Below are 12,539 nucleotides of genomic sequence, written 5' to 3'. Positions count from 1 at the left end.
CAATTAAAATAATACTCTAATCCACTTGGCAATTTGGTATTTAGTTACATGCTTGAGAAATTAAAATAGTAATGTGAGAGAGGTAATTATATAATAACAATAATCATGGAAATGTTACTCACTAATCAAATGCCATAACATAATTATTCATGTGACCAAAATAAAATAAAAATAGCACTAATATTAGTGCACTCACTCAATTATAATATTCCTCATCATAGGAAAAATAATTTGAAAATATTTTGCTTGGAAAAATTTCCATAAACCGGCATTCTTTGATTTCTCGGTAAAAATAAACCGCACTTGCTTTGGAAACTTAATTAAAATTTCAAGTGCTAAAGTCCTCAAATAAAAATCATAATAACTTGCTAATAAAAGCACACGTAACGAAAATCACATAATCAATCAGTCACGTAAATTCACATATCATCACGTCAAAGCAATCGGTAAAACACGGACGACTAAACGTCTCTCAGACCGACTCTTTTCATCAAGGGTTTTCACTCCTTCTTTCTCGACTCTATTTCCAACTCATTATTCCTATTTTCTTAATAGGACAGTCAATCTCTAATAACTCGGTATCCGGTAACTCTATTCCCGGTAGTTGGAAATAAAATAAAATCTCAGCTCAATTCAATCAGCATCTCTAACTCAACTCATTTCTCAAATCTCGTCACTCTAACTCCATCATTGGTTTGTCCACTCATAACTCTATTTAAAAGACAATCTGTCTTATCTGCTAAAAAAAAGGTAGTCTCGCATCTCGACATCTCAGTACTCTCAATAGTGTTAAGACACTATCTCACAACATAAGGAAAAGTACGGGGTGTTACACAAAAATAATTTGTTGCACCTTCTCCAAAATCGAAGATCCAAGTCCATCAATTTTATACATGCTAATTTGATTATGTTTCTCATGATTTTTATTCGTATAAAGGAAGGTGGCACAAAGTTTCTCTTCACACGAGATGCATAACATAATTGTTACAATTTTTTACAGAGTTGAACTAAAAAGTAAACAACACAGTAAAATAAGAAAAATAATAGAAAATGACCTTATCCTTCATTCAATATAAATAAATAAAAACCACAACTAGCTTAAGAGTGTGGTAGGTTGCAACCTAAATACGATCTGACTGGTATGCATACCAGTAGTCAAGTTTGAAGGAGCACCTGCTTCAACGAATCTGGTTGATTCACCTTTGGAGGAGTCGAATGCTCCGACTGAGTAAACATGATGAGTATGTGCATAAGGATTATAGTGAAACCCAAGAACGACATGCAAAACGCAACTTCTCCCCAAGAGAATGGAAAACATTCCAAGAATTTGACGATACCAAGGACTAGGAAACACGACCAGCAAATCACAACCTGTCCATCAAGAGCAAGACATGTATAAAAGAGATCACAAGTTCATGTAGTGGAGCAACTTATTGTATAGTTGTATCTACCATTAAAGATTTCTTTGGTCTGCCAATACCATTGGGCATCCCAGGTCCAAATGTGTCTGTCTCGAGATGTCGCTCCAATAAAGCATCCTGGTTAAAAGGACAAAGCTCCTATTGTTCAGGTGATTCCATGTTTATGGGAGAACTATGTCATATAAATGGATTAAGTGGCCTTTTAGGTCACATATCTAGCATGAAAAGACAAAAATGCTCCAAAATAGGGGTTAAACAATGCACTCTGATAAGTAGACATTACTAGCATGGTAAACAAGAAAAAAACTAATATCACTAATCCATAGGTTTATTTGGTTATGTGTCTACATGTATTACTATATTGACCAAATTCTACTGAAGATGTAATAATCTGATTGAATAACATAGAAAGAACTAAAAGTTGTCATCTATAGTAGCTTTCTACTCAGACATCTCAATTTGTGACATACATTGGTATTGAATTTAAAATATTGCCAATCACACTCATTTCTTAATCTCGAATCATGCTAACAAAATCTAGAGCAATATAGTATGGCCAGTCATTCCACGGTGTAAATTGAACAGATTTGATTGTAACAAACTTTCAGTATCTGTCGAGCACAAACCTTTATAGGACAAACATCTTAGCGAGTTTAGAGGAGAAACCTTGAAAAATCAATGTAGTGTGTGAAAAAATCTCAATCTTTACTATGAAGCTTGGAACCAAAGTGAAAGAAGGTAGAATTAATTAGAAAAGGGTAAGAACAATTGGTTAGAGGTAATTGAGCTTCACTGTTGAATTGGGAAACACAATGAGATATGTATATAACAATGACAATTTTAATATATAATGTATTATGAAAATAAAGAGCTAAAAGATGATTATGGTAAGGTGAATGTGAAGGAGAACTTGAAGAAATATAAGATGTTGTAATTGATTATAGATTAATAGTGATGTGATGAAAATGTGTTTGTTGATTTTGGGAAACAATGATTTTAATAGATTTCCCTATGGATTTTCACCATAGATGTTTTAATGAGTCCCAGCCCTTGAGTCTTCGGCTTGCAAGGGTATTAGGTTTCTTTTTGCCTTGTTCTTCTAATAATATAACACTATTTCATCATTCACCTATACAAAGGATTCTAATTCAACATGAAGCACCTCAATCTAAACTGGAACTAGTTTACACATTTATTCAAGTGCACCACTTTAGTGGCTTCCTATTCAAGATGTTGCTTTTGCACGAGTAACATTTTTCAGTATCCTGTGTTCAAGAAATCATTACCTTTGCAACAAATACGTCTTTGCACCATTGTGCAATCCCACTACAAGTTTCAGGTAATTCCTGCATTAGGTGCCTCTCGATATGCACATGTACCTACAACAGGAGATTGGAAAGTTTAGCAACATACTTGTGGAACCTAAAATACTATATATATGTATGCCTAATATATAAACTTAGGTATGTTAGTTAGCTTGTAGGTGTAGTAACGGATAAATTTGGATAAAGAGCCCTGTATTTTGCATCGAAATTATCAAAAATGTGAAATTAAACGGAATTCTTGCAAGGACCCAGAGATCTAAAAATGGAGGAAAGAGAAAGAAGTTTGCATTTATTCCATGATACATTGTTTTAGTCTATATCCATGGGTGAGCATAGACTTGCCCATTTTGAGTTCAGTAGTATCATTTTCAATGTGCGAGTCGACCTAAACTAATTGGTTTTTCTATTGGCTGAAGGCATGAAATGTTACTTATGTTCTCACTAACATATTCCTTAGAGTATATATTTCAAGAGTAGAGTTGTTACATATATAGCCAGTTCAAGAAAAGTATATGATTCAATACCACTTTTTTTTAGGTGTAGGGATAGGTAAGCATTTATATGCGATTCAGTCTACATAAGGAAGCATAAATTACATACTACAAATTCAACATTTTGGTATGTCTAGCATATTTTTTTTAAAACTTCATTTGCATTGGATTGTTGGCCATTTGGTCTATCTATGTATCCTTATCTATTCATCTTCACATTGTGGCACTACCTTAGTGAAATGTTTTTGTACATCCGCTACATATCAATTTAATTCCTTGAAAGCTTATGAGTATTATGTTCTATCAAAAAGATGTCATGAAAAAAAATTGAAGATTGGATGTGGATAAGCATTCAAAAAAATTCAGCACTTCCCCACAACAATTAACACACTTCTGAATTTTTATTAAATAGAATTAACAAAAACTCATGGCATACCGTAGAAGAACGTCCCTTGAAGATTCTCAAAAGGGTAGGACAAGGTTCGGTTTTTGGAATAGCAATTGTAATATTATAAATTGCAGGAACATGTGATCGCAAATGAGTAACAGCTGCAACAAAACCCTGAATATAGAAAAAAAATATTACTAATAACAACAAGTTTATAGTTTTCTAATTAAAAGACAATGGGCACATTATAACCTAGCATTAGGCCCCTCAAACTAATTTAACTTCAAGAAAACTTGCAGTATGTCAGATGAACAATTTTTACTAAAATGATTATTGTCTAGGAAAACTAAATCATCGGTGAGATGACCTAAGAGACACGACGATCTCAACTATCTAGTTTTCATTTTTCTCAACATTTGATCCACATAACTAACCTTGGTACGTGGAATAAGGACATTCCTTGGAATAGGCAACCCAACAGAAGAAGCATATTGTTGGGCTGCTATGAGTTTTGCCTGGGTAAAACGAGTTCCTTCAACAAAAAGAGCCAACCAAAAAGGTAAAGGAAAATCATTTAGCCCCTCAAATCCAGACTGCAATTAGACATCAAGAAAAATATCATTAATGGACTGAAGAAGTTCTACAACCCAAACTGATGAGAAAATGTATAAGAACTGCAGACCTTAAGGGTGTTTTCATCTTTAACCCAACTTCTCTGGAGAAATATATAACCAGAAAACCACATTGACCATCCTATGACCTGTGTAATAAATAGCATTGTTAGTGTCTATAAATTTAGCTAATTTTCTGAAACGAAATATATAAAGAAATAACTCGAAATAATATTTTCATTGCAAAATTCTTAACATAAATGTTATTTTACGACATGTAATGCCAATTTGGGGTTTATTATATGCTCTCCGGATGTAGAAAGATATAACCTTGAAGTTTCATTCCCTATACCATAGGCAAAAGTGATGCATTTAGAAAACTTACAGGGAGGCACAATAGCTCTTTCTTTATAATGGCTAAGCAGCTACCAAGGCAACCTGCACGCTAGCAAAAGTGAGATGACCATTTAGTCAATAAGAATAACCCCATAAAGCACATATACATAAATATTTTCATTAAGTCAAGTATAACTGACTAATGAGGTTTAGTATGAATTTGTAGCAAACCTGAGCTAATACCCATCCAACAAGCCAATCAATATCACTTTTGTGGTTACAAATGACAAGTGCTCGCTCCTTTCCTAAAATTTAACTAACCTTTAGAAGAATATCCCAAATCTTATATTGTAAATTTCTGACTAAATAGCTCAATATGTGGGAAAAAGGCTTGGGTGGGTGCACATGGTAATCAAATAAAAATTCCTTACCCATAATTTCAATGATTTCTTTATCAGCAAATAGCTCAACCTGCAACAACAATTACTCACCCTTGTAATTTAACAATACAACAAGAGGGATACCCAAAACTCGTAATTCCTTACATTATTAGTGTATTTTGTATAATATATCTTGTAAATTATTCTCGCATTTTTTTATTTGTGTTAGTGTTTCCATTGTTTACTATCTCATGCTTATTTATCAAAAATTAAGCTACTTTCATGCTAGAACAAAGCAAATAAATTATTTACGTTCCCCTTTCTTTTTTGGGTGGTTGGGTGCAGAAAAGTAAACATGATACTCAAATAGTAAATAATAAAGTATGTTACTATAATGGAGATAGATGGAATAGTTGTCTAAGGACGCCCCTGCTATAATGTAATGAACCACCGGCGAGAAAAGAAAACAAAAATGCAACCATGTATGTATCATATCTAATATGATACTTCCAGAACACCTTATTATTTGCCCACCAGTCGAAAAGCCAGACGAGCTCCAGTGATAGTAGTTCCATGATTTCCTTATTGATCCTTCTGTAAGCATTTCTTGAGAGTGGACGAACAAGGACATAAAAAATTGCCTGAAATTGATGGGAAGTATCAATATTAGATTGATGAGAATCATTTAGGCAAACAAACAAAAAAGTTAACATCATGAATGCATTAAATACTCTACTACCATGCACATGATAACGTGTACTTTCTCGGACTTAATAACTTCAATGACCCAAAGTCTGGACCAAAGATAATCTCTTACATCATGACGGTGACACATTTAACATTTGAACTGGAAACCAAAAGGGATTGAGTGCAGAGATATATTTATTTTAAGTTAATGAATATACAAAATAAGTCATGTGCGATGAGGATCCTAATAAGGGCAAATTTTATAAAGCTTGAGCTCATTAGCTTAACAGATTCTTGGGTTTTGAGTCTGATGGTATGTGCAATTCACTTGAAGGTGTAGGAGTTAATGGGCTAAACATGTACATGTTTATCTAATAAATACATGAATTTGTCATCATTCATTTAGTCGAAAGCAGTATCTACCAAGTACACAACTTACAACAATCAATTATATTCAGAAAAGCAAAGCAAGGTTCAAATTCAAGGTTCTGCAAAATAATTTGAACAAGTTGCCAAATCATTTGTTCCATGGAATACAAAAGCTAAAGGATGCCTTTTAACTTACCCACCATTTCAAATGTTATTTTTTCACCTCACTTTTGATTACAAGTGCATCAGCTAACTTTTTTTTAACCTGCATTTCGGCTAACTTTGCTCTTTGTTTATCATTTTTTTTTACGGAAAGCCAATTATGTATAAATCCTTGAACAAACATATTCCATACATAGAACACACCTAAATTGAGAATATAATAATTATGTTTTTTTTCTCTCTCGTTACTCACGGAGATTTCTTGAATGAAACTTCTAATTTTTTCATGTATCCGTGGAGACACAAAGAAAATCAAATCTTCAACTAAGAGTCTCTCAAGGCCTCAACATTAAACATCGCATGCTTAAATGTCACCTTCAAATATTCCTCACCATTCCAATGTCATGTGAAACCTCAACCTTGAACAAGTCCATATCTTCAATTAGTTCTACTAAATTGATTCTGGTTATTTGTCCAATAATCATAGAAAGCTTGCTAGATCCAAAAACAATACAACATGAATTAGGAATAAAGAGCAAAAATGGGGGGAGGAGGGTGGGCACGTATACCTGAAGCAGGTTAACAATGAGGCCAGACAAAATGAAGAGGAGACCTCCTAAAGGGAGGATCACTGCCGCGGCGATAGCCATTACAGAGCTTACATGCAAATGTGGTTATTTGCTAAATTTATGAGAATTCAGTATTTTTAGAGAAGAAAATATCATAAGTTTCCTGTAGTTTTCAAATCGTTTCTCGAGATGAGCAATGTCGTTTACTAATAAGAGTAAATCTAAGTTTGTCCAAAATTTCTTATGAATGGATCGAATGAATTAGAGAGATGAATGTTTGTGCGAGAATATAGGAACACAAATAATTGGTTAATTTGTTCTTTAAAAAAACATGAGAATTGGTTAACTGAAAGCTATGACGGTTTAATGCAAATCTATTTATAATAAATACTATATAATTGCAAAATATATTCCTCTAACCTCATTCATCTATAATGCTATGTGACTAATAAATCATGTGAGAATAATATTGTCGTGGCCCGACTTCTAGTTAGTGATGGTGTAGATCGAGTATTACGCGATTAACATCAAGAAGGATCGAGTCAACCATATAAATGAATATAATTACAATTTAATCATGTTTATCAAGACATAATCCAAAATAGATATGACTTTCATAATGGACATCATGCAAAATCTATTTAGGCGTATAAATTACACTATATATGGAAATGACACTAACACTATTTTATTATATAAATGATACTGTACTGTTTATACAAATGAAATTATATGTAAGTGATACTAATACTATAATGAATTACAATTTTATGTTTCAAAAATAATACTAACACTATATGAAAATATCTAGGACTGTCAAAACAGGGCAGATCGAGTACCCTACCGAAAATGTCTAGGGCTGTCACAATGGGGCGGGTCGTATACCCTACCCACACGGGTATCGGGGCCGGATGTGGTATACCCAATACCCACAAACCTTATTGACACCCCTAGAAATGTCAATTACGTTATACTATTGCACAAATAACACTATATTGTTGCACAAATGACACTATACCGTTCTATGCTATAAAGACTTTACAAGAATACCGTAAAGCTTAAATTATACAGAAATTGTAATAGCACTACTCTTTCGCACAAATAACATTATTATGTTCTACAACTGACACTAGAAATTTACTAGAAATTCATTATTAGAAAAAAAAACCTAAGACAATGTTGGGAACCTTGTGGAATATCCTAATCCTTGTTTTGATGATACCAAAATCCATAGGTCTTATTGTAACAGACTAGAACGGTTTTGAACTCAAGTGTTAGAGTTCAAATCTAGTTTAGCTTGCGGTTCTGAAGACTGAAGAACGAAGGATTGAAGACTGAAGACTGAAGTTACCAACTGAAGTATCAGTTGAAGAATCAGTTCGGAACTGATTACTTAATGCGTGCCGCGTGGACTCAGCGGACTGATACTAAAGTCAAGTATCAGTTAAACATTCTTCCTCGTACTGAACCTGTCGCAGCCCGATTCCCGACACTAGTGATAGTGGGGTACGAGTATCGATACGACTATTTTTAAAAGAATAAAAGATAAGAAGAATAGGTCGAACATCAAGCGGAAGCTCGCATCAAAAGGTGTTAAGGAAATTATCATAAATAAACCCAAGGGTAATTTCGTCAATGTCGTTATAACTTTTTAATTATCAGGAATTTCAAAATCAAAAACAAAACGGGTATCGCTCATTTTTCGTAAGGAATCACAATATGCAGAGTATCGCAGCAAAAGGTGAACCGATTATATGTATGAAGACATATAACCGTGAGTACATTGCTTAAATTCAAAAGAAAATCAAAGTATATCAATCATCAAGACTTTATCGTCAAAATAGAAATACGATAAAGTAAATACATCCTCTAACAATTCCCCGCCAGCACCAGACCAATCTCGCTCCTCGCTTAGCCTGCACATTTAGAAATATATGCAGGGCGTGAGTACATAATACTCAGTGGGCAAACGCCGAAAATCAAGAAAGGTGCTCATAGAGCTATAAGTTTGAAGCTTGCCACATCTCAGCAATACACAGAAATAAGTTAGTATTAAATGAGTCTGTGCATGCAGTTTTCATAATCATGACATCATAAGTAAACGACTGCAGTCAAAGATCTCAACATGTATGTACCACATCTACAACTCATCATCATCAAAGGTACTGAGAAGTAGGCCTCCCTCTCAAGTACCGTGACCGGCCGACCCGAAGACGGCTCACAGTCACCTCTATGCACAAAATCCCGCTTGTGGCAGGACCCAATTCGTCTTATCTCATCAGTAGAGGGTAACATACAAGCTCAACATCAAAAAAAATTGGCAAGTCAAACAGTTCTCAAACATCATTTATCTCAATTTATTTGATAAGCTCATAACATCATTATATCATCAAAATTTTTAGAAAGTTCGAATAATATATGTATACTCAAAATATTGCCCACCTGAAGACCTTACTCAAAAACTCCCGTCAAAGCGAAGTTACTTACTTCCTTGCTCTGCTCGTGTCTTCAGGGATCATCGTCATTGTCGAAAGTTCATGTCAAATAATGAATCTCGATTAGAACTTAACGACGAAAACTCATGCCTTAACTCATGCTTTATCTTATATTCTATCTCTTAATCGACTCTACATAACTTCTTCACTCATTTCAAATCCTTAAGTCCAAGGATAGGTTTCAAGAAAAGCATGGTTCTAAGTCTCGATTTATCTCTCATATAAGACTCGTCAAATTTTCACTCAAACACATAGGTAACACAAACACATAAGGCACATAAGAAAATACAATCAAACATCAACAAATCATGTCCTGTTTTTCCCACTGACTCAACTTCAAAATTTAACACGTTCTGACTCCGACATCTTCTGGACTCCAGACTCATACCAAAAGAAAGGTATTTGAGTCTAGTTTCATTCAAAAAAAACGTAGAGTCAGAAACTCCAAGTGGTTTGGGAGATATGGTGTTTTTACCACGGTCTACCATATTCGGCAGTTTTGAGCAATCGGAAACATTGATTTTTGAAAAATAGTAAACGTTGTCAAACTGAGCTCACATTTGGTGGATATCTAGACCATACAGTAAGGTTGATACCATAAAAATTTGGAAAGCTAGATCACACAGGAAGCTACTGAGATGAATGACTTTGTCCCCTGTTCTCCGAAATTCCCGGTAGAAATGTGCAGATTTGGTTTTTCATTTTATAAAAATAGTAAATCAAGTCCGAATGACTTGAAATTTTACTGGTATGCTCAAGACTCATGTAGGGACATGCTGTAAAATTTGCAAAGCCATTAGACATCGACAACCCGTCGATCACAGTAGGTCAGTAGCCTACAAAAATCACCAAAAACTCATCTCAAACTCTTAAATGCTCAATTCAACATTCTTTCAAAGAAAACCAATCAAAGCTCATCTTAAACACATATAACACTCAAAAACATTCAAGCACATTATAAAACTCATCATACTCAATCTCAAATCTCCTCTTACATCATAAACTCAAATCTCAAGGAAAACGTTTCTACAAACGTATCAATTCAATCCTCTTTTCAATTTCATGCTCAATATCATTCAATCATTCATTAATGACTTCATACATCATGTAACTCATTTTACACAAATAAATCCCCTATAATCATGCCAACTAAACTCTAATAAAAACTCATATATCCACATAAACTCTCAACAAAAACATGACAACTTTCACATAATGGTCATAAAGCAAATTAGACCTCATGTTATCAATCATTGACTTCTCAAGATATGAAAACTCAAAAATTCTCATAAACTAACTCAAGTCAAAATTTTACTTAGCTTAGAAAAGACTTAATCAAACATATTAAAACACTAACATCATGTTCAATTACCTATATTTTAAGCCAAAACACTTAATAGACATATATACAAGAAAGTCCCAATTTTTATTAAACTAAACTCTTTGAAATTTTATAAACTCACATGGATCTTTAATCTCATCATATATCTATCAATTTTAGTCATTTAAACTCACATATACTCCATCAATTTTATAAATTAGAGCATAGATACACATAGCCCTAATTTTAGTAAACTAACTCATATCAAAATCATCATTTGACATCATATGCTCAATTTATTTCATCAATCATCATCATATACATCTCATGGACTCATATACATCATCAATTCATCATTTAAACCATCAACACAAAAGTTCCCAATTTGGGGTAAACTAAACTCATCAAAATTTTACATCTCAAAGCATAGCTTTTCAAAACACATACTAATCATCACCAAACATCACGTAGATCACTTTTCTCACTCCAAATCAAGGAAAGAAGAAGAAAATTTTTTTGAAGGGTAGAACACCCATTTTTTTCGAAAATTTGAGGAAAAGAAAGGGGGTGATTTTCTTGCTTCAATCCTTCAAATATACTCATATATATCATCATACAAGTTTAATCTATGAATATAGAGATCACTTACTCAAGTTTTTCACCAACAATCAAACTTTCTCTCACTAGTCTTGAAGCCAATCTTCAAGGATTTCCTTGGATTCAAGTTGATAGGAGGTGTTTAGGTGGAATTTTGTTGGTGATTTATGTGTTTGGCATATTTTGGTGAAGCTTCGGAGGTCTCTCCAATGGTTGACAATGGAGGAAATATGAGAGAGAAAGGAGAGAGAGGGGTGGCCGATTGGTGAGGATGAAGGAGAGAGAGAGTTGCTTGAGAGATATGAATGGATTTGCAAGATTTTTGAAGATTTAGATGATCTTATAGAGATTTTGCAAATCTTAAAGAATATTGGCAATTAATGCCTTTGATCTCTCTCTCACTCTAATCTCTCTCTAATCTCTACACTATCAATCCTTACTCTCTCCATAATATACTCTCAACTCTACTCTCCCAATCTCTACACTTAGTAATTGAAGCATATAACATATGGTAGAGAGAATTAAAATAAAGTGTGAGAAGGGTGATTAAATAATAATCACAAAAACTATGGAAATATTACTCATTAATAAAGTACCATAGTATAATTATTCATGTGACCCAAAATAATAATAATAGCACCAATATTAGTGCACTCACTCAATTATAATATTCCTCTTCGTAGGAATAAAAATAAAAAAAAATTATTATACTCGGAAAAATTTCCATAAACCGTCATCATTCAATTTCTCGGTAAAAATAAACTGCACTGTCTTTGGAAACTTAATAAAAAATCCAAGTGCTGAGGTCTCAAAATAAAAATCATAACAACTTGGTCATAATGACACACGTCACAAAATCACATAATCACTCAGTCACGTAAATTCACATAACATCACATCAAAACAGTCGGCAGACTCAGATAAGTTAGACGTTTCTCTAACCGACTCTATTTATCAAAGATTCTCACTCTTTCTTCCTCGACTCTATTTCCAACTCATTATTCTTATTTTCTTAATAGGACAGTCAGTCTCTGATAATTCGGTATCCGGTAATTCTATTCCCGGTAGTTGGAAATAAAATAAAATCTCAGCTCAATTCAATCAGCATCTCTATCTCAACTCATTTCTCAAATCTCATCATTCTAACTCTATCATCGGTTTACTCACTCGTATCTCTATTTAAAAGACAATCTGTCTTATCTACTCATAAAAAAAAAAGTAGTCTCGTAATTCGACATCTCAGTACTCTCAGTAGTGTTAAGACACTATCTCACAACATAGGAAAAGTACGGGGTGTTACATCCTACCCCCCTTAAAAAAAATTTCGTCCCGAAATTTGAGTTATTCTTCTTCGGGAAAAAGCTCTGGGTACTTCTCTTTCATCTTC

General features: G+C 33.7%; 1 protein-coding gene and 1 long non-coding RNA gene across 2 annotated transcripts; both read right to left on the bottom strand.

Annotated features, from left to right (window-relative positions):
• Window positions 1-1,081: 1,081 nt before the first annotated feature.
• LOC131014075 (1-acyl-sn-glycerol-3-phosphate acyltransferase 2-like) lies at window positions 1,082-6,916 on the bottom strand. Its single transcript, XM_057941996.1, has 11 exons — window positions 6,740-6,916; window positions 5,471-5,593; window positions 5,004-5,043; window positions 4,804-4,877; window positions 4,622-4,681; window positions 4,308-4,385; window positions 4,060-4,218; window positions 3,674-3,799; window positions 2,708-2,800; window positions 1,452-1,538; window positions 1,082-1,371 (listed from the first exon to the last, which is right to left on the bottom strand). Exons 1-11 carry the CDS (start codon window positions 6,818-6,820, stop codon window positions 1,156-1,158), a joined length of 1,137 nt encoding a protein of 378 aa, XP_057797979.1. The 5' UTR covers window positions 6,821-6,916; the 3' UTR covers window positions 1,082-1,155.
• Window positions 6,917-8,392: 1,476 nt separating this feature from the next.
• Window positions 8,393-11,514, bottom strand: LOC131014133 (uncharacterized). The gene is made up of 3 exons (XR_009098077.1): window positions 11,205-11,514; window positions 9,182-9,245; window positions 8,393-8,655 (listed from the first exon to the last, which is right to left on the bottom strand). It is a non-coding gene; the product is annotated as an uncharacterized LOC131014133 (long non-coding RNA).
• Window positions 11,515-12,539: the final 1,025 nt, after the last annotated feature.

The sequence above is a fragment of the Salvia miltiorrhiza genome, chromosome 3, assembly GCF_028751815.1.
Source record: "Salvia miltiorrhiza cultivar Shanhuang (shh) chromosome 3, IMPLAD_Smil_shh, whole genome shotgun sequence".
Classification (NCBI taxonomy): domain Eukaryota; kingdom Viridiplantae; phylum Streptophyta; class Magnoliopsida; order Lamiales; family Lamiaceae; genus Salvia; species Salvia miltiorrhiza.
The sequence above is the reverse complement of the archived record's forward strand: the minus strand, read 5'-3'. Positions and strand labels throughout refer to the sequence as shown.

What these genes read in the sequence shown, in the direction of transcription:
- LOC131014075 (XM_057941996.1), bottom strand. Translation starts at nt 6,820, where the DNA reads ATGGCTATCGCCGCGGCAGTGATCCTCCCTTTAGGAGGTCTCCTCTTC. An exon ending in AAGATGAAAACACCCTTAAG is followed by an intron (nt 4,219 to 4,307) that starts GTCTGCAGTTCT and finishes GTCTAATTGCAG; the next exon opens with TCTGGATTTGAGGGGCTAAA. An exon ending in GACCAAAGAAATCTTTAATG is followed by an intron (nt 1,372 to 1,451) that starts GTAGATACAACT and finishes CTTGATGGACAG; the next exon opens with GTTGTGATTTGCTGGTCGTG.